Raw genomic sequence first — 13,597 nt, 5'->3', positions numbered from 1 at the left:
TTCAATTTGTCATTAAGTTCTTTGAAAATCGTGGAAGCTGTGCAAAAAACGCATTCGCAGAGCCGGATGCAAACACCGGCGAGGGAGGATGGAGATGCTCCCCTTCGAGGAGGCACAAATAAGTAATGTCCTTAACCTTTCTGCCCAGATACTGAGTGAGGAGCATATCTCACTCCTGAGTAAGGGGTTGGGCTTCTCACCGAGCTGTCATTTATGATTTATTTGGGACCATTGTGGACGTTAATCGTTTTTCTCGGCTATTGACTGTTAAGAGACATTTTTCCTTAACCACTTTCCGTCCGCCCATAGGATATAAACGTCCTATGGGTGGACCTCTATTTCTGAAAGCACGTTTTAAAACGTCCGTTCAGAAAGTGCAGCTGCACGCTAATCGTGCAGCTGCTGATCGGGTTGCCCGCTGTCAGTGACAGCAGGGCAACCCAGAGAGAAGGCAGGGACAGTTCCCAGGTGTCCCTGCCTTCTGGATCGCTGCAGACACAGCGCTCACCGAGCGCTGTGTATGCAGAGCAGGAAGCGCTGTGCGCTTCCTGTTCCGGGCCCGGCGGTCATGTGACCGCCGGGACCGGAGAGTGCAGGAGCTGTGTGAGGTCTTTCAGAGACCTCGATCAGCCCTGCTGTGAGGCTGTACAGCGCTGGATTGCTGCTGTACAGCCTCTCTGGGGGGTGCATTTCTTCTGTAACTGGGGCTACTATGTCAGCCCCAGTTACAGGAGAAATCAACAGTGAAAAAAAATGAAAAAGTGAAGCAAATGTCCCCTAGAGGTCTTGTATGACCTTATGGGGGACGAAAAGTGTAAAATAAAAAAATAAAAAATAAAGGGTTGAAAAAATAAAATAAAAAAAAGTTTCACATGTAAAAAAAAAAAAGTCCCCAAGTAAGGAATAAAAAAAATAATTTTAAAATAGAAAAAATAAAATAAAATAGACATATTTGGTATTGCCGCGTCCGTAAAAACCAGCTCTATAAAAATATCACATGAGCTAACCCCTCAGATGAACACCGTAAAAAAAAAAAAAAAAGAAACTGTCAAAACAAGCAATTTTTGTCACCTTGCATCACAAAAGGTGCAACACCAAGTGATCAAAAACGCGTATGTCCCACAAAATGCTACCAATAAAACTGTCACCTCATCCCGCAAAAAATGAGCCCGTACATAAGAAAATCTCTCAAAAAATAAAAAAACTATAGCTCTCAGAACATGGACACATTAAAACATAATTTTTTTTCTTTCAAAAATGCTATTATTGTGTAAAACTTTAATAAATGAGAAAAAGTATACATATTAGGTATCGCCACGTCCGTAACAATCTGCTCTATAAAAATGTCACTTGACTGAACCCCTCAGGTGAACGCTGTAAAAATAAATAAATAGAAACTGTGCTAAAACAACCAATTTTTTGGTCACCTTGCCCCATAAAGTGTTATAATGAATGATCGAAAAATCATATGTACCCAAAAATAGTACTAATAAAACTGGCACCTTATCCCCTAGTTTCCAAAATGGGGTCACTTCTTGGGAGTTTCTACTGTAAGGGTGCATCAGGGGGCTTCAAATGGGACATGGCATCTAAAAACCATGTGGAGTTCCTTTTCTTCTGCGCCCGGCCGTGTGCCCATACAGCAGTTTATGACCACATGTGGGGTGTTTCTGTAAACCGCAGAATCTGGGTAATAAATATTTGAGTTTTGTTTGGCTGTTAACCATCGATGTGTTAAAGAAAAAATTGGATTAAAATGGAAAATCTGCCAAAAAAGTGAAATTTAAAAATTTGATCTCCATTTTCCTTTAATTCTTGTGGAACGCATAAAGGGTTAACAAAGTTTGTAAAATCGGTTTTGAATACCTTGAGGGGTGTAGTTTCTACAATGGGGTCATTTATGGGGGTATCCACTATGTAGGCCCCACAAAGTGACTTCAGACCTAAGCCTTCTAACGTCCTAAAAAAATAAAATGACATTTCCAAAATGATGCCAACATAAAGTAGACATATGGGGAATGTTAAGTAATAAATATTTTATGAGGTATCACTTTCTGTTTTAAAAGCAGAGAAATAGAAATTTAGAAAATTGCGAATTTTTCTAATTTTTGGGTAAATTTGGGATTTTTTCATAAATAAAGGTGAAATATTTTGACTCAAATTTATGACTATCATGAAGTACAATGTGTCACGAGAAAACATTCTCTGAATGACTTGGATAAATAAAGGCGTTCCAAAGTTATTACCACATAAAGTGAGATATGTCAGTTTTGCAAAATTAGGCCTGGTCAGGAAGGGGGCAAATGGCCCAGATGGGAAGTGGTTAATAGACATGATGGAGTCAACTGAAATAAATGTCACACATAGTCCATTTCCTAATGATGAACTGAACATCTCTACTGTTCACCCTTCTTTGTTATATCAGGACGAGTTGTCCAGTACTGTTCTGGAGTCTGAATCTATGAGGGAGAGTATTCAGGCGCCAGCATTTACTGTTCCGAATCCTGATTTTTATTCAGTCCGGTCCAGGACTTCAGTGCTGGATGATTTTCAGCATTTTGTAGAGTCAGAACTAGTTCGCCTCCATAGAACCTCCCTGAACAATAAGCATGCTAACAATCTAACTAAAAGTGAGAAAATAGCTCTTTATGATATGAAGAAGAATGATAGGTTAGTGGTGCGTGCTGCAGATAAGGGGGCATGGTCGTCGTTCTGGATTCTGCACTCTATAGGAAGTTAAATCTGGAGCTTTTGTGTGACACTTCTACGTATCGGAAATTACCCTGTGACCCCATTTACAATTTACTTCACAGAGTACCACCCAAATCTAAAACGTAGCCTTTAATGCATTCTTTAAAACCCCACAAAACAAGTACAAAAAACAAATAATAGATACGATAGGGACACAGTGGTCCTAAATAATAATCAGGGGGAGAAAACAGAACTGGATCGCACATCCACAGTGCTATGCTTTGATCTAATTAAACTCGCTACTCAGCGCAATATTAAAGTGTACAGCCCCCCATACCGCATGCTGTACAAGAGGCATTCGTGTACATTTTGATCAAAAGGCATAAGCCCACTCACCACGCCAAGGTCGCCTCTTTGAGTGGGACCTACTCTGACAAAAAGGCGCAGCACAATGCGGTGACAAAGCGGCACTGCCCTAGTAGGTGGCGGGACCCAAGACAACTGTTCACATGGTGCAGTACTGTGTGGTGGCCTTAGTTTTTGTGGTGCTGTACTGGTGGGTTGGTGGGACCCAGTGCCATGGGTGGCATTGTCAGACAGCAGGGTTGCTGTTTGACTCCTGGGTAGTGCCGCTTTGTCACCGCATTGCGCTGCGCCTTTTTGTCAGAGTAGGTCCCACTCAAAGAGGCGACCTTGGCGTGGTGAGTGGGCTTATGCCTTTTGATCAAAATGTACACGAATGCCTCTTGTACAGCATGCGGTATGGGGGGCTGTACACTTTAATATTGCGCTGAGAAGCGAGTTTAATTAGATCTAAGCATAGCATTGTGGATGTGCGATCCAGTTCTGTTTTTCTCCCCCTGGCATGACAGTGGTCCTAAATGCTCCAAGATACTGGAGGGGACTGTTCTTCGGGCAGGGTAATGGCAATCAATTCGGGACCTTTCCCTGATGCTCACCCTATGCTCTAATTATCCCTGCCTAAAGAACGAAAAGGCCGCCCCGATAGGCCGAAATGGCCGCCCCGATGTATTCAGGAACCTCCTATATGCCCTAGGATGGCCCTGAAGACAGGTGAGACAGGCATAACCCTAGATCGTATGCCCAATGCGTATATTCTGTGGCCTATTCTAGATGCATAAAATAATAAATGCTGAATACATGATATTGTTCCAATCAATTCTGAGATATACAGATGTGCAATAGAAAATCTAACAATATTGGATGTATTGAGTATTGGCTCAACAAAGAAATGAAAGAAAAAGAAAGAAAAAATGTAACATAACATAACAATGCAGGTTTTTCCCCTGATTTGAGAGCGGTAAAAACTACTGTCTAAGATAGATAGATATAGATATATATATATATATATATATATATATATATATATATATAGATGCAAACCTATTAAAACAACCATTAAAAATTGTTAATGCACTATACCATGCTAATAAAAGAAAACAAACAGTTGTAAGTTATATTATATGTGTACAATTATACTCTTAATGCTGAAAAAATTAAAGAAATAATGCTTCATATACTGTATACTTGACAATAAGAAAAATTGTTATCCTTTATACCTCTCTTATATTTTTCTATTTCAACATAGAAAGTATGTTTTGTTTAAAATGAAAAAAATTCAATAAAAAGAATTTTACAAGAAAATCTAACAATAATCCAGTGGATGCCAAGTACACTGTTTGCCAGTTTAGGTTCTATGCCGCGGGCACATGAGCCATTAAAGTTAACACCTTGCTTTAGGTCCCTATATCCCAACACGTTTTGCCCACAGTAATTATTTGGGCTCATCAGGGGACACTTCGTACAGTGTCCCAATAGGCATCATATATGGGTCAAAATTAGTTATCTCACTGCTGGCAATATATATATATGATAGAATACCGTTCACAGCAAGTGATTAATGAGGTAAAAGAGGACAATCCTAATAATAAGCCATATGTCTAGTCCGACTCATGGACCCAGAGCTACCCCTCCACATCCATATTAATGCATGAGGTGCACAAATGCTCAAAAATGCATGGTGCGTATAAGGTATTGCACCAGTAACCTATAAGTGGTACTTGTGTGCCCAGAGGTAAAACACCCAGAACGGTCACATCGGGTAACTAGTGAGTATGGTTACTGCACTGTTGGTGTCACCGGGCCACATCTCCAATAGTCTGTATCAGTACCTTAATAGGTTAAAATGAGATAGCACTTTACAATTTAAAAATTCCCTTCCCAAACTTCTGGCTGAGGGTTTGTCTTTAGGGGTCTTGGATGAAGAAATGAGAGATTTTCTGCTCGTCTCCCATCCAATTGTTCCTATTTTCCACTTACTACCTAAGGTCCATAAGGAGGCGTTTCCCCCTCCTATGAGACCTATAGTTGCAGGCATAGGTTCCCTGAATGAAAGATTAGGTCAGTGGGTGGATAGGATCTTGCAGCCTTTAGTAGTACAGGTCCCAGGTTACCCAAGCATGTTTTGTAGTCCCTTCAGGACCTGCAGTGGAAATCCAGTTACTGCTGGGTAAACCTGTGATGTGGCTAAAAACTGCTCAGATGATGCGATTTTTTTTTTTTTTAAAGTGAATGCCAGAAAATTTCTAGCCGTTTTTTGGCTAGGAAATATCCCACCTGGTCTTTGGAACGAGGCATAAAATATACCTCTGATACCAGGAGGAAAGATTTACTAGCTCCATTTTCCAGGAGTATGCATGAGAACCAGTCCAAAAAGAAGGGCATTGCTTTTACCACAGTGTACAGCCAGGAGTACAAACAGGTTACTAATATCATACATAAATATATTCCGATTTTGTACCAAGACAAGGTTTTCTCTGATATTTTAGGGGGAGTCAAATGGTCGGCTCTATACTATCCCCCAGCTTGTTTCTTTCTGATAAACCGTCATGTTCTTGGCTGGAAACAAAAGGCTTTTATAGGTGCGGACATGAGATCTGTTGCAACCATGTTACAACAAAAACCTTTACATCATACAAAACCAATATTACCTTTATAATGTCACCCTATATTAATTGCATCACTAAGTATGTTGTGTATCTCTTGCTGTAAATTGCAGTACGTGGGATGCACTAATACTTTAAAAACAAGGATCCGTAAACATTTATCCGCTGCGAATAATGAGAATGTACTGAACGCCTCTGCAGTTTCCAGACACTTCCGTGATGTCTACAGGGTTTTTAAACAATACAGAGGGTTCGATCATAAGAAAAAGGGAAACTTTTTGGATCTTTATGCTTGAAACCAGATTCCCTGGGTGCCCGAAACGCGTCAAGGAGGTGATGTTTTTTTATTGCTTGAGTGTTTACTTTTTTTCTACAAATGAAGTGACCAGTTTGGAATACGGCGGTGCTGGTGAGTCTCTGCTCACTGTGACACGCCGTCAGCTTCTCATACATCGTGGTTCCCTGATAGAGCCGGTAAGGGGATATATCCCCGAATTGTTTTGTTTGGCTTTAATATGTAATACTCATAAACTGTCATAAAATAGTTACCTTTTTTATACAGAATTTGTAGAAGCAAGCAGGGGCACAAGCCCCAAGGCATATTCTAGAGCAGTGGTTCTCAACCTTTCTAAAGCCGTGACCCCTTAATACAGTTCCTCATGTTGTGGTGACCCCCAACCATTACATTTTCCCATATGAGCCGCTGACGCGGCTGGGTATGACATAGTTATGGGGGATCTGTGGATGACGCTGAGTTATGGGGGATCTGTGGATGACGCTGAGTTATGGGGGATCTGTGGATGGCGCTGTGTTGTGGGGGGATCTGTGGATGGCGCTGTGTTGTGGGGGGATCTGTGGATGGCGCTGTGTTGTGGGGGGATCTGTGGATGGCGCTGTGTTGTGGGGGGATCTGTGGATGGCGCTGTGTTGTGGGGGATCTGTGGATGGCGCTGTGTTGTGGGGGATCTGTGGATGGCGCTGTGTTGTGGGGGATCTGTGGATGGCGCTGTGTTGTGGGGGATCTGTGGATGGCGCTGTGTTGTGGGGGATCTGTGGATGGCGCTGTGTTGTGGGGGATCTGTGGATGGCGCTGTGTTGTGGGGGATCTGTGGATGGCGCTGTGTTGTGGGGGATCTGTGGATGGCGCTGTGTTGTGGGGGATCTGTGGATGGCGCTGTGTTGTGGGGGATCTGTGGATGGCGCTGTGTTGTGGGGGATCTGTGGATGGCGCTGTGTTGTGGGGGGTCTGTGGATGGCGCTGTGTTGTGGGGGATCTGTGGATGGCGCTGTGTTGTGGGGGATCTGTGGATGGCGCTGTGTTGTGGGGGATCTGTGGATGGCGCTGTGTTGTGGGGGATCTGTGGATGGCGCTGTGTTGTGGGGGATCTGTGGATGGCGCTGTGTTGTGGGGGATCTGTGGATGGCGCTGTGTTGTGGGGGATCTGTGGAAGGCGCTGTGTTGTGGGGGATCTGTGGATTGTGTTGTGGGGGATCTGTGGATTGTGTTGTGGGGGATCTGTGGATTGTGTTGTGGGGGATCTGTGGATTGTGTTGTGGGGGATCTGTGGATGGCGCTGTGTTGTGGGGGATCTGTGGATTGTGTTGTGGGGGATCTGTGGATGGCGCTGTGTTGTGGGGGATCTGTGGAGGGTGCTGTGTTGTGGGGGATCTGTGGAGGGCGCTGTGTTGTGGGGGATCTGTGCAGGGTGCTGTGTTGTGGGGGATCTGTGGAGGGCGCTGTGTTGTGGGGGATCTGTGGAGGGCGCTGTGTTGTGGGGGATCTGTGGAGGGCGCTGTGTTGTGGGGGATCTGTGGAGGGCGCTGTGTTGTGGGGGATCTGTGCAGGGTGCTGTGTTGTGGGGGATCTGTGGATGGCGCTGTGTTGTGGGGGATCTGTGGATGGCGCTGTGTTGTGGGGGATCTGTGGATGGCGCTGTGTTGTGGGGGATCTGTGGATGGCGCTGTGTTGTGGGGGATCTGTGGAAGGCGCTGTGTTGTGGGGGATCTGTGGATTGTGTTGTGGGGGATCTGTGGATGGCGCTGTGTTGTGGGGGATCTGTGCAGGGTGCTGTGTTGTGGGGGATCTGTGCAGGGCGCTGTGTTGTGGGGGATCTGTGCAGGGCGCTGTGTTGTGGGGGATCTGTGCAGGGCGCTGTGTTGTGGGGGATCTGTGCAGGGCGCTGTGTTGTGGGGGATCTGTGCAGGGCGCTGTGTTGTGGGGGATTTGTGCAGGGCGCTGTGTTGTGGGGGATTTGTGCAGGGCGCTGTGTTGTGGGGGATTTGTGGAGGACGCTGTTATATGGGGGATCTGTGGAGGACGCTGTTATATGGGGGATCTGTGGAGGACGCTGTTATATGGGGGATCTGTGGAGGACGCTGTTATGGGGGATCTGTGGAGGACGCTGTTATGGGGGATCTGTGGAGGACGCTGTTATGGGGGATCTGTGGAGGACGCTGTTATGGGGGATCTGTGGAGGACGCTGTTATGGGGGATCTGTGGAGGACACTTATGGGGCAGATCTGTGGAGTACACTGTTATAGGGGATGTGTGCTATGACACATAGGGCTATGAGGGGGGCCAGCATAAGACATATAGCATCTTATGCTGGTCCTCCTCATGGCCCTATGTGTCCCCTCATGTGTCCTAAACTGCGCACATAACTGTCTTTGCGTGTAAAGTATGTTACTCCTGTGTGAAACAATCTCCTATTTGTAGCGTTATACTACCCTACCTCGTGAGATTTCCCTACCTCCTGACTTCCTGTCACACTGCTAATGACGTGAGGAGGCGTTCCTGAGTTTTGACGATCTGCGCTTGCGCAAACCGACAGTTTATGGAAAATCTCAGCGGAGTTCAGCTTTACACCGGGACACTGCGCATGCGCAGGAGAGCCTTAGTAGGCAAATATTACGGCCCAGTGCGCAAGCGCGGCTAACTCCGGCCGGCGCATGCGCAGTGTCCGAGTGTGAAGCTGAACTCCGCTGAGATTTTCCATAAACTGTCGGTTTGCGCATGCGCAGATCGTCAAAACTCAGGAACGCCTCCTCACGTCATTAGCAGTGCGACGGGAAGTCAGGAGGTAGGGAAATCTCACGAAGTAGGGTAATGTAACGCTACAATCGTGCAGCCCTAATAGGAAGCCTCAGGCGACCCCCCGAAAAGGGCCGATCGACCCCCAAAGGGGTCGCGACCCCTAGGTTGAGAACCGCTGTTCTAGAGAGCCCCCAAAATATTACACGTGAATGGTAAATCCTGTGTGTGTGTGTATATAATATATATATATAGTGTTGTTACTTCTAATACGTTTGACTTCTAAGAAGCGATCTCTACTTAAGGGCCCATTCACAGACACCAGTGACCGCACATGGCCGCAAACATGTTCTATCTTTTCTGCGGAGCTGCGGTACGGAATAACAGATGCGGACGGCACACAGTGTGCTGTCCGCATCTTTTGAGGGCCCATAGAAATGAATGGATCCGCAGACCTTCCTCAAAATTGCGGAACGGCTACGGATCCGTACATACGGTCGTGTGAATGGGCCCTAACAGGAAGAGTTGACATACTGTTGGGCTTAGTAGCATAAGTGAAAACTGCAGGATTTCTGGATCATTTTTAACTATAGATTATAATATGCATTTTTCTAAATCATTAAAATATATACGTTTAACACAAAAACATAACACATTCCATTTAATGCCACCCCAAAGTCGTTTGTGTGTGTGTTTTTTCCTTTCCAATCCCCCCACATTACAACCTTGTATTCGGTACATAGAAGGTATTACGGTATTTCCTACACTTGTGTTGCTCTTTCTCGTGGATGTATAATTTGTGTTTTGAACCTTTAACGTGTGTTTCCAAATGTTAAGTGAAGAGTGAAATTCCTAGGAGCGTTCTCTAGCTCGCACCAGTCACATTACTAATGAAGTGCAGGTTCTCCATAGCTGCAAGGTTAAATCAGCGGAGCAGCTCCTAATTTGGTTTGACTTACAGTGTTTACCTTCTGACTTGCTTGTATTGGTACTTGGGGTTAATAATTTATTAAGCACATTGAACTGGAAGCGTATCCGTCTTCCGTGCAAAGATTGGAAGTATTGGGTGATTTGCAGAGCTGTATTCCTTACATTCTCCTTCATCATCGCGTGTCATTTTATAATGCCGTGTGAAAAAATGCGTGGCCTGGGCTGCATGGAGACTGGACGATTTTAACTATTGAGCTTCAATGGCAGTCCTGAGGAATGCTTAGAAATGTGGTCTCCCAGGATTTTAATGTTGATGACCTATCCTCAAGATAAGTAATCGATATCAGATCGGCGGGGGTCCGACAGCGGGCACCCCCGCTGATTAGCTGGTTGAAGAGAAGACCGCCCAATGTGCTAGTGCTGGGTGGTCGTAACCATGGAAACGAGCAGTGTATAATGTGATAGAAAAATGAATCCAGCCAGCAAAGGAGGCAATATGGATGATCACAATACATTAGTAAGTGGCTTGTGTTAACTTTCTCTACATGATAAATGCCACTTGCTGATGTGAGACACAACCCCTTTAAGGGCATCTGTCAGCAGATTTGTACCGATGAAGCTGGCTGACCTGTTACATGTGCGCTTGGCAGCTGAAGGCATCTGTGTTGGTCCCATCTTCATATGTGCCCGCACTGCTGAGAAAAATGTTTTAAAATATATGCAAATAAGCCTCTAGGAGCAACAGGGGCGTTGCTGTTACACCTAGAGGATCTGCTCTCTCTGCATCTACTGCATCCTCTGGACTTGCTGAAGCCTAGATGCTGTCATACACAGGATTGTCAGCTGTTCCCAATGAAATGAGGTCTTGCCAACTTTTGTCTTGTGTGTGACCAGTAAGGCCCCTTTCACACGAGCGAGTATTCCGCGCAGATGCGATGCGGGAGGTGAACGCATTGCACCCGCACTGAATACTGACCCATTCATTTCTATGGGGCTGTTCACATGAGCGGTGATTTTCACGCATCACTTGTGCGTTGCGTGAAAATCGCAGCATGCTCCTCTTTGTGCGTTTTTCACGCAACGCAGGCCCCATAGAAGTGAATGGGGTTGCGTGAAAATCGCAAGCATCCGCAAGCAAATGCGGATGCGGTGCGTTTTTCACGCACGGTTGCTAGGAGACGATCGGGATGGGGACCCGATCATTATTATTTTCTCTTATAACATGGTTATAAGGGAAAATAATAGCATTCTGAATACAGAATGCATAGTAAAACATCGCTGGGGGGGTTAAAAAAAAATAAAAATAATAATTTAACTCGCCTTAATCCACTTGTTCGCATAGCCGGCATCTCCTTCTGTCTTCATCTGATCTCTGTGCAGCAACAGGACCTTTGGTGATGTCATTCTGGTCATCACATGATCCATCACCATGGTAAAAGATCATGTGACGTACCATGTGATGACCGGAGTGACGTCATCAAAGGTCCTGTTGCTGCACAGAGATCAGATGAAGACAGAAGGAGATGCCGGCATCGCGAACAAGTGGATTAAGGTGAGTTAAATTATTATTATTATTTTTTTTAACCCCTCCAGCAATGTTTTACTGTGCATTCTGTAATCAGAATGCTATTATTTTCCCTTATAACCATGTTATAAGGGAAAATAATACAATCTACAGAACACTGATCCCAAGCCCGAACTTCTGTGAAGAAGTTCGGGTTTGGGTACCAAACACGCGCGATTTTTCTCACGCGAGTTCAAAACGCATTACAATGTTTTGCACTCGTTTGGAAAAATCGCGGGTGTTCCCGCAACGCACCCGCACATTTTCCCGCAACACCCGTGTGAAAGAGGCCTAACAGTGGAGGCTGGTGAAAAAGCTCTGCTTTCCTGAATACCGGTCCAGCAGTCTATGTATTTGATCCACCGCAGAAATGCGAAGTGAAGGCTTCTGCTCACACAGTGGTGATGTCCACTACGTGGACTGGACAGAGTCATAATTCCTTAGCTTGGTGACTTTCTTCCACAGATGCACTGGATTGAGGAAGGTTTATGTTAGACTTGGGACAAACACAGACTTTCCAGTCTATAGCAAATGTTATATAACTTTGCCTTTTAGGTTTGTGAGTTCATGTAGACCTGATCCCAGAAGAAGTTTTTTTTCTCATGACTTCTGGGCCTGTTTTAGAACCTGATACATTTAGGTTATTGTATGTTGGTGACTTGTCGATAATTGTGGATTATTAAGTCTTGTGTTCATTTTACAGAACCTTCCTGCTGTTGATGAAGAAGGATACAGCTTAAAGCCGGAAGAAAACCAAAATGATATCCTTTTTCACCATGTTCTATGTCTGGTCATTCTCATATGGTCCCTATATACTGAATATAAATATCTTGGTTACTGTAGAGGAGCTTATGCCGAAGTAGCCATCCAAAAGCAGGTTATATGGACAGGTGAGCACCTGCCAGAGACTTCTAGTCTCATGTGTACCTATGGAAAATAAAGGCATGCGTGCCTGCCGCTCCATTCAAATCTACAGAACTGTCTGAGATAGCGGAGTACAAGAACATGGCTATCTCCGGCAGTCCCATAGAGTTAAATGGAGTGGTGGACACGCATGTTTGTCTGCTGATCCAGTCAAAAGGGAGAAAGACACCCGTTCTCCTGATCAGCTTGGCCACAGTGGTCAGATCTCCGCCAGTCCGATGGGGGTAATCTCTTTAATACAGAATTTAATTTGAAACCTCAGTTGCAGATCCCGTCATTTCAGTGGAACCCTAGCTCTGCATGCAGCGCTATTCTTCCTGAAAAACGACAGATACCACAATGAACACAACAGACCCCCACACGTCCGCAAGTGTTTTGCGGTCCGCAAGTTGCAGATCCGCAAAACACTGACACCAGCCATGTGCGTTCCGCATTTTGCGGACCTCACATGGCCGTCACTTTAAATAGAAATGGCTTTTCTTGTTCGTGTCTGCGGACAAGAATAGGACATGTTCTATTTTTTTTGCAGAACGGAAGTGCGGATGCGGACAGCACACTGTGCTGTCAGCATCTTTTGCGGCCCCGTTATAAATGAATGGGTCCGGATCCGTTCCGTAACATTGCGGAACGGATCCGGACCCATTTTGCGGACGTGTGAATGGACCCTAAGTCTATGGGTCTGTTGGGCACCAGTGCTATGCGTTGTACATTGGATCTGTCAAAGTGTTGTATCTTCTTTTGTGTATGGAAGCCACAGAGCAAGTGTGAACAGAGTCTTATGGTTTCTTGGTAGCACTCTGCTTTTACAGATTGGTTTGAGCACATTGGAGTCTAATCTGTTTCTTTGATTATAGTAAGGTTGTACGTGTCAGGAGGGATAAAGAAACGGAATAGCCACTTCTTGAATTACGGAATACATTAGAGCTGTTCTAGTAACTACTTGCATTCCCCACGTAATAACAATTCTGGAGCATCTATTCTTATAAGGGTACTTATAGGCTGTTCACCCTATAATGGGGGCGGAGCTCTGGTGCAGCATGGCAGTGCACGGCGAAAGGCCGCCGGACTAAAAGTACTGCATGTCCGACTTTTAATTCCGGCGGCCTCTCACCGCGAACTGCCATGCTGCGCCAGAGCCCCGCCCCCGTCCCTATTATAGTCAATGGGGACAGAGCGGCGGCAGGACGGATCCGACAGGGTGAACAGCCTGTCGGATCCGTCCTGCCGCTAGTGTGAAAGTAGACGGACTCCTCCAACTGTTAAAAACCAGCTGGATCTTCTTTGCAAACTGCTAGCAAGTCATTCATAACTTTTAGTAGGAATAATAGAAGAATGACACTGTATAGAGTCATAAGAATGAATGCTTCAGAATATTTTTATTACATGGAAATGCTAAAATAGAAATGTCCGTAAAGGTTACAGGTAGATATGAGTAAATCAGTTCGTTGGAAATGCCCCTCACACTGATTCTACTTACCTAGTTCTCCTCTC

At 45.1% G+C, this 13,597-nt stretch overlaps 1 protein-coding gene across 1 annotated transcript in view; it reads left to right on the top strand.

Moving 5' to 3' along the window:
- Window positions 1-13,597, top strand: part of FCHO2 (FCH and mu domain containing endocytic adaptor 2) — a 187,504-nt gene that overhangs the window by 130,632 nt on the left and 43,275 nt on the right. The window contains exon 12 of the mRNA XM_040421467.1: window positions 11,886-11,943. Within this exon, the coding sequence (XP_040277401.1) occupies window positions 11,886-11,943 (58 nt within the window). The remainder of the gene's footprint in view (window positions 1-11,885; window positions 11,944-13,597) is intronic.

Source organism: Bufo bufo, chromosome 2 (assembly GCF_905171765.1).
Source record: "Bufo bufo chromosome 2, aBufBuf1.1, whole genome shotgun sequence".
NCBI classification, from domain to species: domain Eukaryota; kingdom Metazoa; phylum Chordata; class Amphibia; order Anura; family Bufonidae; genus Bufo; species Bufo bufo.
This window is presented reverse-complemented; position numbering and strand designations above follow the sequence as displayed.